Source organism: Styela clava, chromosome 8 (genome assembly GCF_964204865.1).
Source record: "Styela clava chromosome 8, kaStyClav1.hap1.2, whole genome shotgun sequence".
In the NCBI taxonomy this organism is placed as follows: Eukaryota; Metazoa; Chordata; class Ascidiacea; order Stolidobranchia; family Styelidae; genus Styela; species Styela clava.
The window spans coordinates 1,971,572-1,987,092 of NC_135257.1; the positions used below are offsets into that span (position 1 = coordinate 1,971,572).

General features: G+C 36.0%; 2 protein-coding genes across 5 annotated transcripts in view; one reads left to right on the forward strand and one right to left on the reverse strand.

The window, feature by feature from the left end:
* LOC120346826 (heparan sulfate glucosamine 3-O-sulfotransferase 1-like) overlaps positions 1–6,388 on the reverse strand; it is a 7,685-nt gene extending 1,297 nt beyond the window's left edge. Inside the window, exons 1-6 of one of the 4 annotated variants that reach the window (XM_078114989.1) lie at positions 5,875–6,388; positions 5,152–5,276; positions 3,426–3,590; positions 2,321–2,487; positions 1,482–1,654; positions 979–1,150 (exon numbers count right to left, since the gene is read on the reverse strand). In XM_078114989.1, coding sequence (XP_077971115.1) covers positions 1,131–1,150; positions 1,482–1,654; positions 2,321–2,487; positions 3,426–3,590; positions 5,152–5,276; positions 5,875–5,974 — 750 coding nt within the window. In that variant the 5' untranslated portion in view covers positions 5,975–6,388 and the 3' untranslated portion in view covers positions 979–1,130. Of the gene's footprint in view, positions 1–232; positions 318–959; positions 1,151–1,481; positions 1,655–2,320; positions 2,488–3,425; positions 3,591–5,151; positions 5,277–5,874 lie in introns of those variants that run through there. The other 3 variants (XM_078114990.1, XM_078114991.1, XM_078114988.1) reach the window with 3 other exon arrangements.
* Positions 6,389–9,087: 2,699 nt separating this feature from the next.
* LOC120346665 (heparan sulfate glucosamine 3-O-sulfotransferase 1-like) lies at positions 9,088–15,127 on the forward strand. Its single transcript, XM_039416455.2, has 7 exons — positions 9,088–9,348; positions 10,973–11,097; positions 12,292–12,458; positions 13,143–13,314; positions 13,716–13,906; positions 14,351–14,435; positions 14,728–15,127. Exons 1-7 carry the CDS (start codon positions 9,186–9,188, stop codon positions 15,001–15,003), a joined length of 1,179 nt encoding a protein of 392 aa, XP_039272389.2. The 5' UTR covers positions 9,088–9,185; the 3' UTR covers positions 15,004–15,127.
* The last annotated feature ends 394 nt before the right edge of the window (positions 15,128–15,521 follow it).

A 15,521-nucleotide genomic window follows, 5' to 3' on the forward strand; every position in this document is an offset into this window, starting at 1 on the left:
AATTTTTCTAATTGCATTAATTTAGTTATTCAGTTTATTTCATTTCTGTGCGTAGAGCATTGTAATAATATAAACAGCTTGTATTTATTAATGAAAAAAAAATAATAATAAAATGCTGCTTTAAAGCATCTATCGTTGAAATTAGGTTATAATCTCTAATTCCTGGAGCAACTGCTTTAATTTGATCTTGGATCATAGGTATTGGTCAAATTGTTTATCTATCTATACTCACCTCTTTTATGACTTTAGCAGGATTAGATATAAGTTCCTCACCGTCTACGATGTATATATCGCTCATATTGAACACCTTATACCATCTGTGAAAAATATTGAAAATAAGTACAGTAGCGCAGTGTCAAACGGCGTTTTGCATCTTCATCGATGTGTCACGATTGGCGAGGCGAAATAAACTAGAACTTCATTCTATATTGTATTGTATCAGTACTTCCCTTCGTGAAGTTACCTACTTCGTGTGGTTACCTTCGTGAACTTCTAGCATGACATAACAAATTCTCTATTGCATCGTCACGTTTATCATCCTTATTGGGACTGAGAAAAAACTGCTTTAAGTTTTGCATATTCATCGATGCGTCACGATTGGCAAAACCAAATAAACTAGTATTTCATTCTTTAAGTTTTTCATCTTTATTGGGACTGAAAATAAAACCCCCAAAAGAGAGAAAGCAAAGCTTAAATATATGGAAAAAAGGTACAATATCTAACCGCGGTGCCGAAAGCCGACGCGACCAATACGGAGTAGTTGCACCGAGTTTGCGAAAGTAAAACGTCATGCTTGGCGGAATAAAAACGGCGTTCCCATTAATCTAAACTAAAAGTAATAGCTTAGTAACATCAACAATATTCAACCACTGAAAATTGCAAAGAAATTGGTCCTGTAGTTGAGGAGAAACGAGATGAAAAACAATACCACCAACAACTAAAAAAAGAATATCTACTACCTTAGTAAATGATAGTAATACAATCCAGTTGTTAGTATATGGTTAGTACTGTTTTTTTCAATCAACTGCTCTATATACACCATTTCCGATTCGCTTTCATTCATTTCTGCCGTCAACTTGACGGAGTGTATAAGAAGATCATCAACCATTTGTTCAAACGTTGTTGTTGCTTTAAGAGTATGCATCAATATCTGTTATAAAATGTATTACTGAAATCATAAAGACTTTTTATTTACATTTACATGTTGTTGGGCAAAAGCTGAAAAGCAAGTTCCGAAAAATTCAAATTTAAATAGCAGTCATATTAAATTAAATGAACTTTTTCAATACCAAAACAAGAGTTTTATCACAAATGCCACATTTTTTCACGTCAAGCGATATTCTTCCAAATGTTTCACAACAATGACTATAGAGTTTTCAACAGTAAATATTATAACAATAAGACAGTAATCCCCCCCGCGAGGTGCGCGATTCAAAAGCTTAAAAAAGAAACACAATATATATGAGTCGATAGATCGTTACCTCCTGGACATAAATTTGAATATGTTCTTTTTGTAGGATCGCACAAAACAAGTAAAAGTTTGGCATTAGGAACAAGTTCCCGAAGACGTTCTGGTACCGTGAGTCCCCAGTTGAAGTAGGCCGGTGTTTTTTCAAATGATATTTCATGAGGTAAAACTTTTGCCAACATTGGTCTAAACAAAAATATTTTAAAGATTAAATAAATTAATTGATATGTTTGAAACTATTATCTTTAAGGCTTTTGCCTCAAAATGTTTTTGTTTATAGTTTATAATATGATGCGTCCCGTCTGATTTTAATTTAACGGTGTCCTTAGACCAGCAAATTAATGTCCAAACAAGGTTCTCGACTGCATGGCGGTAATTATGTATATGGATTTTTGGATAATTTTACATGACACTTTAGACAGTGTTTGAAAAAGAATATGAATTAGAGTGCTTGGCATGAACTGACAAATCTATAAAAGAGTGTCATCAACATGTGTTTGCTGATTGAAAATTCAAATTATTTTTCCAGAAAGTTCTTATATATATATATATCCTCACTGCTAAAAATGGGGCAATAACTCAAAATTTAATTAAAATATCATTAAAAATGTTTTGAACTTTTTCATTGCAAAAACAGTAACAATGAAAAGAAAAAAGCACGTTTACTTTACATATGACGTTAAATATTTTATTTAATATTTGACCGCCTGGCATTACATATATTTGAGAAATAAAATTTATTTGAAAGTTGTTCTGAATTGTGTTTCTCCCAATATATACTTATCACATTAAACATTTGTTTCAGGTTAAAACAGTCACCATAAAAATGAATTACAATGAAAAGTTTTTTACGTGTATGCTTTTAGGCCCGATTTATATAAATACGGTCGGTCAAAGAAGTGAGGTTCTTTGGGTGCAACTTTGATCATCGGATGCATAACAAGTAAAGCCCTAAGAGCCCCTGTTCCACACTTCTCCACCCCGATTCCAATGACATCTGGTGCACGCTGAACTGCTGGCTGAAGATATGAAATTTTATTTTAATGTGGAGCAGAATAAAATAAATTTCTCAGACTCGGCTCGTGCTGGGAATTATAAAGAACGTGATTGGCCTCGCACCGCGATGATTTGTAGGTGCAGGTTCGAATCTAGTGGAGAATAAGACCATCGGTCCACGCTGTTGGTCATCCACAACTATTGATTCAAATAAATGATGACTTTACCTGGTAATTTGTTTTTTGGAAAGTAAACTTCGGACAGTTAATAATATTTTTATGATAATAAAAAAAACGAAGTCAAACGTGTTCATTTACGCCATTCAAAAAATAAATGTACTAAAACTTGATTTAATGGCAGACATCAGCAAGCTTAACTAAAGAGGTATACTTAAATATATAGACACGAAGCCCACAACCAAGTAGTAAGTAGCCTACCAGTATTGGTATCAAACCTTTCACAGTAGCGGTGGTCTTACCGACTTCGACTGATTCGAAAGTTTTTGAAATGATTAAGTAATAGCCCTTTAGCGACAAATGTGAAAGTGAAAATTTCAAAGCACTTAGCTGTATTAAAAAACAACATAATAACAAAACAGTCCATAGGTGTATTTCGTGTCCAATAATGCCAGGCCATATCGACATGACTGGACCAGTTTCAATGTATTATATCCAAGTTTCACAATTGATTGTAACATATTTATGCATCGCTAATTGGATACGCAGTAAACCTATGGATCTTTTGGTTATTAATATTTTGTTCTTGTTTTTGTTGTTATTGATATTTTTCTTCTTATCGTTATCAAAAATAGCTTAAATACTTGCCAATTGCTTTAAAATTTTCAGTAATTGAAGATTCATTTTTTTGCTAGAAGGCTATTACTTTTATTTATCTCGAATATTCATATGAGCTCTATGGAATTCATTTTGTGTGTGCTATGACGTCACCAAAATGTACGCACCTTGTGGCGGTTTCGCGTGCGAATATCAGTGGATCTCTTGATCAGCGAACGCAGGTGGATCTCGTGTTTAGCGAAAGTTGGAAGTTTTTTATAGAGAACGGTAGACTGTGTGGCCTCGTAATACAGAAGTGATCGGATCAGTTGGTATTTCAATTCACGTTGAAACTAAATTAAGAACAATGGCTCATTGTCAAAAGACCTGGAAAAGCTTTTGAAGAGGACTGGCTGAGTCTAGTATAGTTTAGTACCACAAGTACTTCCAGTAGCATAGCGTAGCATAACGAATTTTGCATATGTTATTCCTAACCCCCACCTGAATATGCCATCCAAACATTACGTCACTACGACGTCACCATCACGATATAGGCTTGCAAAAATATAATTACGATCGCCCGAAATGGCATCTGCGCCGCCGATAACGAGTCGCTAACGTCGACGATCTCTCTCCAATCGTGATCGTTGTGACGTGAAAACGAGAGAAATAGCTTGCTCGATTTCGGGTGATTGTCTGCGCGTTTTGGACGACTTTCCGCATACTTTGGTGGGCCTTATTACGCCAATGTGACGACGAAATGACGTAATTTTTCGGTGACGTAGTCAGGTGGGGGTTAGGATTGACCTATGCTGTTGTTGACAAAATTGTTGAGCCAGGCCAACTAGAAGTGCATGTGGTACCAAACGGTGTGGCGCATCGTGCTAAGCGTTAGGAATACGCTCGCCACCGCATCTCTGATTACCCTTCGTGGGATCGCAGGTTCGAATCTCATGCGGGGATGATCATGTGCGAGAGGATTGCTGGACTCCTCGCCGCCGTAAGGTGGTTAATGTAACCGCTGGTCAGTTACGGCTTCCTCCACCATCAAGTCCATGCTTCCGAAAACAAATAACTGGCTAACTAATTCCATACCCGACCCGGACTGGTAACCGGACGGGAGCCCGTGGTTCGCCATATGATTAAACCGTATTATCGGCTTTCTTCTCCATTGGGATAATTATGTAAATCCTATCCTATCCTATACCAGACCCATACAGGTACTGGTAAGACTCGGATCAGTTGGTATTTCAATTAACGTTGAAACTCAATGAGGAAAATTGGATCATTGTCACACGACATGGAAAAACTATGACAGTCCCCGTGCCGTCACGGTATCCCAATACAGGTATTGGTAAGTTACCGTCTATGATTTTCGGTGTATTGATGATAAAATATTTAGTGTCCACATATTTGAGCACAGCTTCCTTGTTTATTATTATTAGCTGTTGATGTCATTGTATGGGTACAAAAATCTATACTATTAAGCGGATTATAGTGGCTTAGCGACAATAGTTTGCCGAAAACTGGATCATTGGGATGTTTGACAAAAGATTTGGGCAGTAGGTATAGGTAAAGCGCTACCGCGATCATCAACAACCGAAGTAGAATATTTCCTCGAACTTTGTTGAAATTATGTTGTTATTATAAATGATGGATGGAAATAAATAACTAAAATGTTTTGCGTGATGAACCTTTTTCACAAACGTAAATCATTTTTCAAATAAATTACAACAAAACTTTTCTGATTGCGTTCCTGTTTTTTTTTAAATCTGCGTTTGCAATGGCCAATGTCTATAATTTGGAATCAAATTGTCCAATACGACGATTTTGGAACAAAAAAATAAAAAGTATACCAAATTGAATAGTTCAATCGAATTTATTTTCAAAATATATTGTGGTGGCAAACCTCACCTTTTGAAAAACTTTCGATAACGTTCTCTTTGCTGCTTCATATTCAACTAATAGTTTATCGCGATCTCTTTCCCTTGTTGTTTTTTGGTAATCTTGTTTGATCTCATATTCGATCCAGCCATTTTCTTGAATAGTTTGAAAGAAATCAATATATTTTCAATAAAAATTTAATAATATTTGGGATTTTTTAGTAATCGCTGAGGCGACGTTGTAAGTCTAGAGTAGAGTCTGTCTAGACTAGTCGATCACAATGTTTCATCGCATGGCAGTTTTGAATGATATATAACATAGTGACATTATAGGATATGCACTTTGGAAATGGCGAAGGTCGTTTACAAACATGTCTTTTTTAAGATCGCAATTGCGTTCTGTTTGTTGATATTAGATGACGAAATCTCTTGCCGAATTATAGAAGTAACTAAGTCTGCGAGGTGCAAAAATAAGGACCTACAGTCAGCCAGACGTTACAGTAACCTGACGCAATCTTTGTATGTTGCTAATTGGCATAGCTTCTTATTATCTTAATTCTAACTATCCGTTGATAGAACGGTACGTGCACCACTGCTATAGCCTAATCAACAGTCAGACGGTATGCAGACTATGACACCACAGCCCGTCTATACTATCGAGCAGCGTGCGTTGACGAGGCGCATCAAAGATGGGAATCAATGAATTAGATATTAAAGAATAAAAACTTGGTATTTAAAATATTTCTCTTCTTACCTTCATATATTACTCCTCCTTCTGATTGATTCATGATATAATTCCCATATATGATAAGCAATAAAATGAATGCCACAAATACAAAGGAAGCGATCCACATTATCCTATTGAAGTCAATTCTTTTATTGCTCAAAGCAACAGAAAATCCAATTATTTTCAATCGTTGTACAAAACTAGACGCTATGATTTTGTGTAAAACAAAATCATCCGTAAAGAACAACTTAACTCTGATCTGGGATAAATTGATTTCAGCAAACTCAAACTTTATTCTTCAGCTTTCTTGGCTTGCTGTCAAACTGCTTCAAAAACTGACACATCTCGCCATGAATGTCAGCTTTGTACCCTGCGGGCGTACATCGTTAAGACAATCCGTGCCATGGTCAAGTTTTAAATTATTACCATTGAGTGTCGCGGTGAAAACGAGAGAGCTTCCCTCCAATGTATTCTCGCTCGTATTTCCTTTGATCGGAGAAGGGATGAACCTAGTGATGTCATCAGTTATCGGTCACCCTGATACATCAAGCGTGGGTGAATTAACTAATGCAAACCAAGTCGGCCGAAAATTTTCACCATTACATACAAATACATATTGAAAAATAAACGTAAAACGTTTAACCTATTTTCTGCCATAGTCTCACATTGGCGTCCGTGTGCTCAGCTGTCGAATTCCGGTACTGAAAGTGTCAATAGCGACTGTTAACTTCAGTTTTTACGTCACCATTGACATCTTGCTGATCAGCCAATGCAAGCTGAGTAAACAAGCGAGTCGATGCTCTGGGAAACGTTTATTACTTCGACATTTTTCCTCAGTGGGTTAGCGAATAATACATCACGAGTGTGAAATAAAACGAAACGATGTATTGAAAGCCAAGAAGCAGTTGCGGTCCAATTTAGCACTCGAAAGGTCCGGACTCTGACCGCGGTCCGCCAGTTGAGTAAACCCGGTGCTAGAGTACATCCGGTTGCGACTTCTTGTAAATTATTGTTCTTTTTTGCTCTACTATGTTAATAATGTCTAAACTCTAAGTAGACAAAAAGCTGAAAATTGTCTAAATGAATTTCCCCGAAGTACTACTTTCACTACAAGGCTTAAATGTGAAAGGAAAAGAAATGCTTGGAAACATAGCAATTTAAATAAAAATATATTTTATTTGAAAAGCCAAGTCTTGACAACTTCAATCGCCCTCTAAAATTTGGAAGTATAGACTAAAGTAGACTTTTTTTTAGACTATGTACGATCCGGATGTTGTTTTATTATAAAATTTCATATCCACGCATAAATACATTCTAAATAAGTTTATCTGGAAGACGTTGGGAATGAGTTGGACTACAAGAATAATAATAATTCATGGCTGTTATAAACTTTCCGATATTATTAGAAAAAGAGATTCACAATACTTTACACTCATTTATTAGCGTAAATGCAATTGGTGATAGTTAACCCTAGGTAAGGCTTGTAAGACAGGTTAGTATGCTTTCACGTGCAGTCACTCAAAGGATGTGAGAAATCGACTTATCAAACATGGTCAATTTGTAAAATCACCGTAAACCGCATAATTTGTACCAAGTAGACAGACGGAAGCTACCCACATGCTAGATAATTTAAATATCGGCGGCATACTACGCTTGATTGTAGAAAATGCGTCATTGCCGTATATAAAAACAACCACGATCCGTTTTATTACAATTAATTGTCATTCATTTAAGCATTTAGTCGCTTCTACTACGTCGCATCAGTAAGAAATTGAACAGTCGGAACACATTTGTAAATAGCAAGATGACACAAAATAGCACTTCCCCTATACCAGTGGTTCTCAACCTTTTACTGACCGCGTACCACTTTACTGATTTTTACTCTGTCCGCGTACCACCGATAAAAAAAAACTTTTTGGCGTGGGGAAGAATGGCAAAAAGACACGTTCTATGGGGGCATTTTATAATGTCGCACTACATCTTTTGTGACCTAATTCGCAAAACGAACAAAAGCAAGCCCATCTTGATTCGACAATAGCAGGCGAGGGCGATGTCTAAAGACTAGGCTGGTCCATAGAACGTTTCCCCGACCCTTGACCCCAGACAAATTCTTTCTATACTTTACTATTGCAAAAAATTTATACTCATTTTGAGAATGTTTTCATGTGTTGTCGCCCAAAAGCTTATTTACGTGTTTGAAACCGTCAATTTCATTAAAATTAATCAATCACGTGACGTTCACAGGCACTGATAGCTTAGTTTAGACTAGTCTATCGCAGCATTTACGAGACTCATTTTTGATTACAGCAACTAAATTGATGCTCCTTTGGAGACATAATGACAATCAAGATATTTAATTCACAACTATTTTTTCGAAACACAACTGAAAACTGGCAAATAACCCGCAAAACTACAAAAACGAGGCAATGTTTACTTTACAACCATACTTGAATACCTATCTGCCTGAGGGGCGGAAGTGTCTGAGCGGCTGCAGAAATTGCAATTGTTACATCATTGTTGACTTTTTGTTAATTGGTTATGGTTATGAAAATAAACAAGGAAATTGATGCCCGGGAAAAGATGCATAAAGGCCGTACAGCGAATACATACAGTATGGAAGATAGAGCGTTGTCGGCATATTTTAGCCAACTCAAAAGTTTAATTGTTGCAATAATTCAAAACTGCTCGCATACCACCTGATCATGTTCCGGTACGCGTACCACAGGTTGAGAATCACTGCCCTATATGCAATTTTACATATACGACCTAAAACCCAAAATGTGTAAAATAACAATCTTGAACTTGAGTTCTTTAACGTTTTCTCAATTAACGTTTTTCTAACAAAACGATACTACAATCATTATGAAAGTTAACCCCGTTACCGAGAAATTCACTACCCCAGTCAAAATGCAACGAATGTAATTAATTCCCCCACTAACAGTCGCGATTGTCCCTTTCAGTACCGGAATTCGACATGTGAAACTATCGGCAGAAAATAGGTTGAACGTTTTTCGTTTTCAATATGTAATTGTACGAAGTGGTGACAATTATCGGCCGACATGGTTTGCAGATGTATCGGAGTGACCGAAAACTGATGACATCACTAGGTTCACCCCTTCTCCGATCAAATGAAACAGGAAATAGGAGAGAGAATAAATAGGAGAGAAGTTAGTGTTAACGATGTACGCCCGCAGGGTACAAAGATAAAATCCACGACGAGATGTAGCCGTTTTTGAAGCAGTTTGACAGCAAGCCGAGAAACCTGAATAAGTTTGCTGAAATCGAATTATCCTAGTTCAAGTTTGTAATTACGGATGAATTTGTTTTATAAATAAATCATGGCGTTTAGTCTTGTACAACGATTGAAAATGATTGGATTTTCTGTTTACTTCAATAGAAGAATGTGGATCACTTCCTTTGTATTTGTGGCATTCATTTTATTGCTTATCATATATGGGAATTATATCATGAATCAACCAGAAAGAGGAGTAATATATGAAGGTAAGAAGCAAAATATTTTGAATACGTACCAACTACCAAGTTTTTATTCTCTAATATCTAATTCATTGATTCCTACCTATCTTTGATGCGACTTGTCAACGCGCTTAGCTCGTTAGCACAGACATAGACTGGCTGTGGTGTCATAGTGCAGTGATTCCCAACCTTTCTACCCTGGCGGACCGGTAAAATTGAATTAAATGTACTCGCGGACCAGAAAAAATTGAAATGGCTGGGACAGAAAAGAATAACATATATTTGCGTAAAATAAAGCAATGTCGGGCACTCAATATGTTTCTAGACAAAAAGGCACACTTGAAAACATTGCACACGAAGAAGAAAAACTATCAAATAATGTGCCGGCCAAAAATTGAAATGGGTGAAACATAAGAGAATACCATATATTTGCGTAATGAAATTCGTAATGGAAATGCGTGAAACAAAATTTACGCTAGTAAGAATTTTGCTTCTGTTTCGTTTCCAATATAGGATTGCAAGCGAGACTTCAAAGATGTCTCTGCAACACATGGCTCGGCAGCGGCGTGCAGCCGATTTCTTTGCTTCGTTTCGATAAAGCTAGTGATGAAAGCTAAGCGATGAGTATTCGTTATCAAGAGATGTTCAAAATCGTGACAGTGATTCTTTTTTAAGTCTGGACTGCGAAGTAGAATCACAATTTTAATCAAGCTTTGTATTTTTCATGGGGTTCATCATATTGATACCTCTGCAGTTAATTGACGCCTCAAACAAAATAAATTTACATTACAATGACAAAGTCGCCGGTAACTTGGTACCAGGATCAAAATCCTGCTGTGTCTCTGGAAAAGATCAATGCGGCCCATGCTTTTTTGCGCGTCACGTGACCACCTGCAGGGTCGCAACAAGTTCATACCTTACTGGAATGTTATGCTGTTCTTGACTGCTTTATGGTTTAAAGTTAAACAAAGAAATATGCAAAACGTTTTAGATGAATAGTCCTAGTCGTATTAATCGGGAAAAGCACGCAGAACAGGAAAGCACGCGTGCCGATTTTTAGGTTTCCGAATCTTGCGAGATTTGATGGAGCGCATTCGCGATGAATCGGAACCGAAAGGGCGAAAAGTGTGATTACTCGAATACTCGGCGCCAAGATGTCGCGAAAGACGTCGCGAAGATGTCGCAATATGCGGCGGAAGAGAATTTGCATAATAAACCAACGAAACCTCGTCTCCGGTAAAGCGATTGAGACATCACCAAAACAACGAAATTTCTAGAGGACCGGAAAAAAAGCTTTGCGGACCAGCGTTTGGGAAACACTGTCATAGTGCATGCGTCTGACTGTTGATTAGGCTATTTTTGCACCTCGCAGACTCAGTTACTTCTATGATTCGGCAGGAGATTTTGTCATCTAATATCAACAAACAGAACGCGAATGCGATCTTGACAAGGACGCTTTCACTATTTCTAAAGTGCATATCCCAGAATGTCACTATGTTTATTCCCAAGCGCGAACATTCAAAACTGCCATGCGATGAAACATTGTGACCGACCGACAAGACTAACAAGGTCGCTTTAGCGATTACTAAAAAATCCCAAATATTATTCAATTTTTATTGAAAATATAATAATTTCTTTCGAACTATTCAAGAAAAAGACTGGATTGAATATGAAATCAAAAAAGATTACCAAAAAACAACAAAGGAAAGAGATCGCGATAAACTATTAGTTGAATATGAAGCAGCAAAAAGAACGTTATCAAAAATTTTTCAAAAGGTGAGGTTTGCCACTACAATATATTTTGAAAAACAATTCAATTCAACTGTTCAATTTGGTATACTTTTATTTTTTATGTTTCCAAAATCGTCGTATTGGACAATTTGATTCCGAATTATAGACATTGACCATTGCAAACGCAAATTTGAAAAAAAAAAATCATACAGAAACGCAACCAGAGAAGTTTTGTTGTAATTCCTTTGACAAATGATAAGTTTGTGAAAAAGGTTCATCATACAAAACTTTTCAGTTATTTATTTCCATCCATCATTTATAATAACAACAGAATTTCAGCAGAGTTCGATAAATAAAAGTAATAGCCTTTAATCTTTGACCACTGGAAATTTCAAAGCAATTGGTCCGGTAGTTAAAGAGAAAAGATATTTTTTATGACGATAAATAGGAAAAAAAATACCAAGAACATCATAAGAACAAAACGATCCATGGGTCCACTACGTATCCAATTAGCAATGCATAAAAATGTCACAATCATCATTTGTGAAACTGGGATATAATATATAGAAACTGGCCCAGTCATGTAGATATGGCCTGGCAGTATTGGACACAAAATGAATAGGCATATTTTGCTTTGTTATTATTATGTTGTTGTTGTGAAAAAATCGCTTTTCTACTGAACCAATTGCTACAAAATTTTCGCTTTCACATTTGTCGCTAGACGAACATTACTTAATTATTTCAAAAATTTTCGAATCAGTCGAAGTCGGTAAGACCACCGCTACTGTGAAAGATTTGATACCAATACTGGTAGGCCACTACTGTGTTGTGGGCTCGTGGCATTCATGTCCATATATTCGAGTATTCTTCTCTTGTTAAGCATGCTGGTCTCTGCCGTTTAAACAAGTTTCAGTACTTTTAATTTTCGGACAGCGTAAATGAATTCGTTTGACTCCGTTTTTTTTATTATCATTAAAATGATTATTAACTGTGCGAAGTTTTCTTTCCAAAAAAGCAAATTACTGAAAAGTAATCATTATTTTTAATCGATAGTTGTTGATGGCTAACTAATCAAACCGCGTGGCCCGATGGAATTATCCTCTACTAGATTCAAACCTGCACCTACAAATACCATCGCGGTGCGATGTCAATCACGTTCTTTGTGATTCCCAGTACGAGCAGAGCCAAATGACTTTATTTTATTCTGCTCCACATCCAAATATAATTTCATATCTTTAGCCAGCAGTTCAGCGTGCACCAGATGTCATTGGAATCGGGGTTGAGAAGTGTGGAACAGGGGCTCTTAGGTCTTTACTTCGTATGCATCCGATGATCAAAGTAGCACCCAAAGAACCCCACTTCTTTGAACGACCGTATTTATACAAACTGGGCCTGAAAGCATACACGTAAAATTTTTTTCATTGTAATTAATTTTTATGGTGACTGTTCGAACCTGAAACGATTATTTTATGCGATATGGGATTATTGGGCGAAAGAAAGTTTAGAACAACTTTTAAATCAAATTAATTTCATGAACATCTGTAATGCCAGACGAATAAAAATTAAATACAATTTTTAACGTCATATGTATAAGGCAGACTCGAATCCGAACTCTATACCATTAAACGTCGTTTTGACTTAAAACTATGACTTAGGTTGAGGAAACGTGATTTTTTTCGTTGACAATGTTTTTTCAGTGAAAATGTTTATACCACTTTTAATATTATATCAATTAAAGTTTGAGTTATTGCCCCATTTTTAGCAGTGAATATATATATATATAAGAATTTCCTGGGAAAATAAACTGGATTTTTGAATCAACAAACACATGTTGATGACACCATTTTATAGATTTGTCAATTCACGCCAAGCATTCCACTTCAAAATATTTTTCCAACACTGTCTAATGTTTCAATAATCATCCCAAAGTCGAGAGCTTGTTTGGGCATGGATTTGCTGGTCTAAGGACACCACTAAATTAAATCATAGACGTGACGTATTAGATTATAAACCAAAACATATCGAGGCAAAGGCCTTATTGATATGTGTATCAAACAAACCGTCAACTAATTTAAAATATTTTTGTTTAGACCTATGTTGGCCAAAGTTTTACCTCATGAAATATCATTTGAAAAAACACCGGCCTACTTCAACTGGAGACTCACGGTACCAGAACGTCTTCGGGAACTTGTTCCTAAAGCCAAACTTTTACTTGTTTTGTGCGATCCTACCAAACGAACATATTCCGATTATTTCCAGGAGGTAAAATTCTATCGACTCATATTGTATTTTCCCGTGATGCTTCTGAATCGAGCACCTCTAGTTGTACATAGACATTTCAGTTTTTGTTTTTAGAATTCCAGTCCATTTGGGGGGAATTACTGTCTTATTGTTATATTCTTTATTGTCTCGTTAACACTATAGTTATTGTTGCAAGACATTTAGAAGAATGCTGCTTAGCGTGAAAAAATTATAGATTTGACATTAGTGTTTAAACTTTTGCTTTGGTATTGAAGAAGTTCATTTACTTTAATACGACTGCTATTTTAAATTAATTTTTTTCAAAGTTTGCTTTTCAGATTTTCCCCACAACATGTAAAAAAAGCATGGCCGGGTCCTTATGATTTCAGTAATACATTTTGATGTAATACATTTTATAACAGACATTGATGCATAATCTTGAAGAAAAAACAACTTTTGAACAAATGGTTGATGACCTTCTTCTCTACTCCGCCAATTTAACTGCAAAAATGAATGAAAGCGAATCGGAGATGGTGTATATTGAGCAGTTATTTGAAAAAAACAGTACTAACCATATACTAACAACTGGATTGTATTACTATCATTTACTAAGGTAGTAGATATTTTTATTTTAGTTGTTGTTGTTATTGTTTGTATTTTTCATCTTGTTTCTCCTCAACTACAGGACCTATATCTTTGCAATTTTCAGTGTTATAAACTGTTGGTAAGCTATTACTTTTAGTTTAGAATAATGGAAACGACGATTCCATTCTGTCAAGCGTGACGTTATACTTTTGCGAACTCCGTGCTATACTCCGTATTGGTCGCGTCGGCTTTCGACACTGCCGTTAGTTATTGGACCTTCTGTCAGTATATTTGAGCTTTGCTCTTTCTTTTTTTTTGAGGTTTTATTCTCAGCCCCAATAAAGATGAAAACTTAATATAATGCAGGACTATTTTATTTCGTTTCGACAATCGTGACGCATCGATGAATATGCAAACCATCGTAAGCAGTTTGACACTATTCTACTGAAATTATTTTCAATATTTTTATCAGATGGTATAAAGTGTTCAACAACAGTGATATATACATCGTAGACGGTGAGGAACTTATAGCTAATCCTGCTAAAGTCATAAAAGAGGTGAGTATAGATAAATAAACAATTTGACCAATACCTATGATCCAAGATCAAATTAATGTAATTGCTGCAGGAATTAGAGATAAAAACCCAAATTCAACGATAGATGCTTTAAAGCAGCATTTCATTATTATTATTTTTTTCATTGATAAATACAAGTTGTTTATATTATTACAATGCTCTACGCACAGAAATGAAATGAACTAAATAACTAAATCAATGTTATTAATTTTTTTTTTCCATGACCCTTGTTTATATAATTCTCTCGTTTTTAATTCTGTTTTGATTGCTTTAGGTTCAAGACTTTCTTCACATCCCAGAGTTCGTTTTACCGGAAAATATTCCAAAAGGACCGTCTGGGTTTTCTTGCTTCGCCAAGCCTTTAGTAGTGGAAAGAAACGGCGTTTTAGTCGCAGGAACAGCACGTACTTCTTGTATGACTGGAAAGGGAAGGACTAGAAAAGGAGCATGGGGTGTCGCGAACCCCGAATATATGGAAAAACTTCGCTTATTTTTTGCACCATTCAATGAAAAATTATATAAACTACTCGGTCGTAGATTTAATTGGTGACGATCGATTAAACGTTAATTCATCCTGCACATATCATATGCTCTAGAAATTATACCGCCTAATTTAGGGCAACGAAAAAATATTTCATGATGTAGCATAAGATAATAAATTTACTAGTAATGGATTGCCCGCTCGCTTCCTTGAATATGAGTATGCTAGGAAACGCTTCTCAGTACTACTCGCACGTGCCAGATTAAACTAAATTAAAAACTCGTTTCGAGGACTGCACACCATTCAAAATTGGCACTTTTCCGCGGGCCGCTTAATTTCTTTTTGTGGCCCGCGGGCCGCAGGTTGCACACCCCTGCCCATAGAGAGCTAAACTGTCTTTTTTAGACAGGAGGCCTCGTAGAAACTTGAAATTTTGACTATTTAAGTTTAAATGAATATTCAGCTGAATCTAGGCTACTTATATATGCATTGAAAATAATTGATTAATTTAATAAATATAACGAAAAGATTCATAGTAACCCCTAGTTATTCGAAATATTCATTTTCTCTGACTAATACGAACACAA